Source organism: Calidris pugnax, unplaced genomic scaffold (genome assembly GCF_001431845.1).
Source record: "Calidris pugnax isolate Ruff unplaced genomic scaffold, ASM143184v1 scaffold138, whole genome shotgun sequence".
NCBI classification, from domain to species: domain Eukaryota; kingdom Metazoa; phylum Chordata; class Aves; order Charadriiformes; family Scolopacidae; genus Calidris; species Calidris pugnax.
The window spans coordinates 1,629,606-1,635,447 of record NW_015090858.1 but is presented as its reverse complement, the minus strand read 5'-3'; the positions used below and the strand labels follow the sequence as shown (position 1 = coordinate 1,635,447).

The following is a 5,842-nucleotide window of genomic DNA, read 5'->3' as shown; positions in this document are numbered from 1 at the left end:
CCAGCTTTGGGAGGTGGCCATCAGACCTCTGCCTGTGCCAGGTCGCAGTCGCTGTCACCGAGACACACAGCGTGCAAACAGCTGCTGCTTGGCATCCAGGTGACCTCTGCTGAAATAGGGGTGATGCTTCTACGTTTCAGACATTTTGAAGCTATTTGGGAGTCTTTCCTCTAGGATAGCATGCTGCCTCTTATCTGAGGTTCCTTTTTCTATTATGCTTCAAACTAGAATTCCGTAGGTATTTTTACTTATTTATTTATTTATTTAAAATCCAAGTCTTCAATCACCGCCTGAGTCTCTGAGCTACGTTTCACGTTCTGGCTATATAAACTACATTTGGTATCTACATAAACGTTATAGTTCTGCACCTCCTCCCACACAGCCAGCACAAGCAGAGGCTGCCGGCCAATAATAATACTTCTTGCAAATTGTTTGATTAGAGTGAGATTTCTCAGATAAGGCACTGCTGCATGACTAAGAGGAATCTCTGTGTCTCCTAGCCTATCAGCCAACACCATGACACAGACTCATTTGTCAAGACCATCCCTTTTTTTTTTCCCAATATTAATGTTTCTGCTGCAAAATCTCACTTTGTGATCTGGCTTCTGCAGGAGGTCGTTTGGCTCTGGAGGCTCAGTTGTCATCGTGTTATCCTTTGAAACTTCTGTCACTTTAGAGGAGACCTGTCCTCCTCTGCCATCAGTCAGCTCTCCACCAAAGAAACCATCATCCTCCATGCCTCAAAAGATACAAACCCTATTCTCCAGTAGTTAGAGGAAGCTCTACTTCAGTGCAATTAAATGGTTTTCCAAGAAATGGCACGCATTGGTTATCAGCTGTCCTGCCTCCTGGGTTACTCGGGAGGGATGCACCAACGGCCTCCCAGGTTTTTTCAGTGAGCAGCAGCCTCTTTTTTTTTAATGTGATATTCAGGGTTTCCAGCACTGTGGGACCCCGGCTCTGGCTCAGGCTGACAGACGCCGATGCAGCAGCAATAGAAGACCCAGGCACTCGCAGTGTAAGTTCACAGCACAGCTACTGTGATCCTTCGTGCGTTCCCCTCGCCATCTGCACACCCGTTTCTAGAGAACGCTCAAACAGTTGCTGTTGAAACACAGTGTGTTTTGGCAATTATTCTATTACAGCTATTTTTAAATGTTTTTCTACCAAAATCTGTGGGCACAGTTACAGTTACAAGAGACTGTGTTTTGAATAGTTTCACGGTGCTGTGGGGATGCCGGACCCGTGTCTGGGCTGAGCTCTCACCTGCTGGGCCATTCCCTGTGTTTTCTCTGCTTTTGTGCCTGTTTGTGCAGCGCTGACAGTGCCCGGGCACGGGCTCACCCTTCCTTTACAAGGCAGCTAAAAACACGGTGATACACGTGACTTTCCCACATTAGCAAATCCCCACAATCTGCTGGCTGTGATGTGGTCACGGAAGGAAGGGGAAGCAATTCATAAAGTTAAGAATGAAAGAAATCAGCCATGAGCTGGTATCCCCGCAGCACTAAGAAAGCTCAAGGATCTGCTTGTGCAGCACTAACTTGAGCTGGAGTCTGTTGTGTTTACTGTTAGCAGAAAGGAAATCAACAGAACACCTTTCTTTCTTTTTTTTCTTGGAGGCAGGAACTCAATGTATTTAGTTCTTCAGAAACAGTTACGAAATATTGCATTCAAGAGGAAAGGGTTCTGTATAGGACAGAATCACTTTATTAAAGCACGTGACATTCAAAATGCAGGAGGAAGAAAATTACTTTATAATTCTATACTGGATACATCATACCTAATTAATTAATTTTAAATGCTTATCATTAGAGATCTAAGAAACTGAAGGAACAGGAAAACCTATATAAAAACTTGAAAATGGCAATTTTACAGGAATATAGGATGGAAGATTGTCGACAAAAAATAAACTAAGCATTATTTTTTTAATCCCTTTTTAGCTTTAACAATTCCAATGGAGAGGCAGGCATATAATGATTTAAGACATCAATTATTTTTATCATTTTTTGTCTTAGTTGTTCCTGGAGATGAGCTTTGCCCTTGTGGATCTCAGGTAAATCACTTTAATGTGTTTTGGATGAATTGGAATCTATTTAAAATCTGAGTTCTGTCTCTATTCTGCAAAGCAGCAGAATCCTGAAGGTAAGGAGTCCCCTGTTGGACCAGCGCAGGTCCATCCAGCCCTCGCTGTCCCAGGCAGCAGAGGATGCTCTGTTTAGGGACCAGCAACAAGCCCAAGTCTGTTATCTCATACGCCCAAGCATCCCTAATTATGAGTAGACATCAGCAGAGATGTTAGATGATGATTCCATGCCTATTGTCTATTTTATCTGTTTGTATACCTGTTACCCAGTTTGACTAGTTTGTTTTTGAACCTGCTGACTGTTGCCTTAACTACAGCCTGTGGTAGGGAGTTCCAGACATTAATTACCTGCTGTGAAAAAAGGTACTGTCTTTGGGCTGTTAGTAATGCTCTATTAGTCTCACCTTTGTTCTAGTATTGTAAGATCTGATAAATAACAACCTTGTATTCACCTTAGCCACTGCCTTTACAATTCAGGCTTACAAAATCGTGTAATTTCTCAGCCTCCTCCTCTGCAGGTGGAAGAGCCCCAGCCATTTTAGTCTCTCTCTCCATATGGCACTGTTCCACCCTGATCACCGTGGCTGCCCTTCTCTTTACCTTCCCTAATTCTCTTGTATTCTTCCTGAAGTCCATAGATCTGTCCTTTGTTGCAAGCATGATGTGGGGGTCCCAAGGTTTCATACGGCAACAGAATTACTCTTAATCTTTCCTCCTCTCCTTTGGTTTTCATGAGTCTCTTGGTTTTCTTTCAGATGGCCATTTCATGACAGTAAATAAGCAGGGAGATTTTTTTTTTTTTTCTGAAGTTTTCAAGGGCTGTGCTGTGGCTCACCTGTTCAGAAAGTCTGCTTAGACAATTTCTTTTTTGAAGTTGAATAGTTATGTTCCTTAAAACAGTGGAAATCTGGTAGAAGGTTATCTTTGGGAGTGGGCAGGCATAAATGTAGTGTCCAGTCCCTTGAAGATATTGCAGGATAAGCACTAAAACCTGTATCTTGGACACTCTTAATCGTCAAGTAAAATAATGGATACAACCTGGAAACATTAAAAAGCAGGTTAAAAAATGCAGAACCATCTGCAAAACTCTGTATAACTAATGGCCTGTGTCTTGCTGCTAACAGGAAAGTAAGAGGTGTAATTGATGAAACTCTGTCTGAAAGGAAATCCCTGTCGCTTCTTCAAGACCGTGCGACAGTGTGCTGTGCCTGCTGGCACCTGGGCAAGATCCAGCCAGGAGTACTGCACAGCCCTTGCTCACAACACGATCTGCATCGCAGGATCTGCTCTGGATCCCACCTGAGACGGCACTGAAAGGACCCAGGATACTGGCGGCAGGTAGTGAAATGTGCCTGCTGCCGTGTAAACTTCTCAAACAACCTGCTGTAATAAAGGATTTCAACATCAAGTGGCAATTTGTGAGGACAGCTACGCTCGACAACAATTTCTCAAGAACTGGCTGGGCTATTGTTAGTTATAGTGTGGGTGGTATTTTTTCTTGTCAAAGGAAATGCGGATTATCTTATAATTATCCCAGATACTTCTGACACTGTCTTACAAGCTATAAATTAATGGATTAAAACTACAGATAGTAAATTCAGAATTCTCTGTGGTGCTTGCGGTATTGTCTCTTGTGTCTGGTGGCTATGTGCCCCAGTGCAGGTATTGGCAAGGGCCTGAATAACTGTATTTTGAGGGGAAAAAATTGTTAGCTAATACTCAAAGACATATAGTGGTCTTGGAAAATTATGCAGTCAAATAAAGAGGAGATGAAGATTATGAATAGAGTTTTGGCAAATAAAGAAATCAAGCTAATATCAGAAGCAGCTTGTTTTTCATATTTGTAGACATCTGGAAAATAAGTTATAAGAACTGTTCTTCCAAGTTACCATGGTATCAGATTTAGGTATTTCTACATTTCAGAAGCATATAATCCGAACTAGGCCTTTTATCAGATGTCAGCATTTTTAAATCTTCACCACGGGCATCCCATTCCAGCAGCACATGGAGAGTCCTCGGAGTCTCCTCAGCACCTGTTCTCGCACCAGGTGTACCTGCCTGGCACGTGTGTCACGTCTCCAGCTGGTGAGCACACGCCTTGCACCACCGCTGCCTCCCTCAGCCTGCCTCCTCTGACCCCGCTCTCCCTGGGTGAAATGGGTGCAGTAACCTTTAGATATTTAACAGAATAAAGTTATAGTAACGTTAAACATCTTTGAAGATCGTAAAGTATACATTAAGAAACTACTGAAAAATACCCATATGAAGTAGGTGAGTATTAAGTTGGTTCCTGTTGGTGCTGTATAGCTTACTTCATTAGCAAATGTTAATTGCGTTTTGGAGCAATAAGCACAGTATTAATGCAAAATAGTGATTATCAAATAGTTGTTCAGGGAATAATTTTAAGATAGCATATTAGAACTCCGTGCTTCATAATTAACAATTTTTGTTGAGTTTTTGAAAGCCTCCTGTAATAACTGCACTTCCCCTTTCAGGCTGTCTGAGTCTGGAGCTTAGTTTGGAGCTTAGAACTTTCTCAGGTGCCAGCAGCAGCTTTTCCCCAGAAGACGTGTTGGGAAGCGCGAGGACACGGAGGCAGGGAGAAGGGGGAATAAGGCCCTGTGTTGGCAGAGCGGATCCGGGAGCCATTCCTGAGCACACGGGTTCAACGAACGCTCTGGTCAGGAGCCTGGATACAGATCTCCGGTGGCATTTGAGCCATCATGCAGTGCAGTGCCCCGTGTCCCGTGCCACGTTTGCTAGCCCTGTGTCTTAGCTACCTGAAATGGGCCTGCAGCCTGTGGTTCAACACCCACACGGCTGACTGTGGCTGCCAGAGGCCAGCTGGGGCAGATCAGAGCTGGAGCAGGTACCAGTGGAGCTCCTTTGAAGAGCTAAAAAGCACATGGCCAATTACAGCCTTGATTAATGCTGACAGCGACATCATCTCTGCTCCCGCAGTGCTTCTCTCTGGCGATGGCAGGCAGGAGGCCAGGGCCTGCCATGGGCCCGTCCATGGGGACCAAGGGCACCTCTCAGGAGCGTGATCCCCGCCCGGGGAGCTTCGGGGAACGAAGAAATAAAGGCTGTGAGGGGCTCTGAATGCAACATGAGCCTGTGTGATAAAACCCTAACTGCGTACCGAGTGTGGGCTGATGCACAATAGAGTAACCCACAACAGCATTTTAAGCCACGGACCGAGGACTAAAGCACGCGCTCTGACAAAGGCACGGCCGAGCGCTGCCGGAAGGCGGGACCCGGCACCGAGAGCCGAGCCGAGCCGAGCCGAGCCGAGCCGAGCCGAGCCGAGCCGAGCCGAGCCGAGCCGAGCCGAGCCGAGCGGAGCCGAGCCGCTCCCTTCGGCTCGTCTTCGCAGCCCGCCCCCGCCCACCGCCCCAGGAAGCGCAGGGCTTTAGCGCCCTGCCCGCCGCCGCCATGCATTGTGGGGCGGCAGCAGCAGAGCCAAGATGGCGGCCAGCAGGAGGCTGATGAAGGTAACAGGCAGCGCCGCGCCGGGAAGGGCCGGTGGGCGGGCGCCCGCAGGCACCCCCCTCCTGTCTTGGGTCCCTATTGGGGCGGGGGGTCGCCTTCCCGGCCGCGGCCCGGCGGAGCGGCCTCCTCCCCTCCTCTCGGCGGCTCCCCGGGCCGGAGCGACCGGAACGGGAGCAGCCGGCACCTAGGCCGCGGCCGTGAGGGGCCTCGCTGCCTTCCCCACCGCCGCCCGCGGCCCCGGCGGCCCTCCGCGGCCCCCGGCCG

General features: G+C 47.5%; 1 protein-coding gene across 1 annotated transcript in view; it reads left to right on the top strand.

Moving 5' to 3' along the window:
- Positions 1 to 5,462: 5,462 nt before the first annotated feature.
- Positions 5,463 to 5,842, top strand: part of UBE2L3 (ubiquitin conjugating enzyme E2L 3) — a 17,554-nt gene continuing 17,174 nt past the window's right edge. The window contains exon 1 of the mRNA XM_014944055.1: positions 5,463 to 5,580. Coding sequence (XP_014799541.1) covers positions 5,554 to 5,580 — 27 coding nt within the window. The 5' untranslated portion in view covers positions 5,463 to 5,553. The remainder of the gene's footprint in view (positions 5,581 to 5,842) is intronic.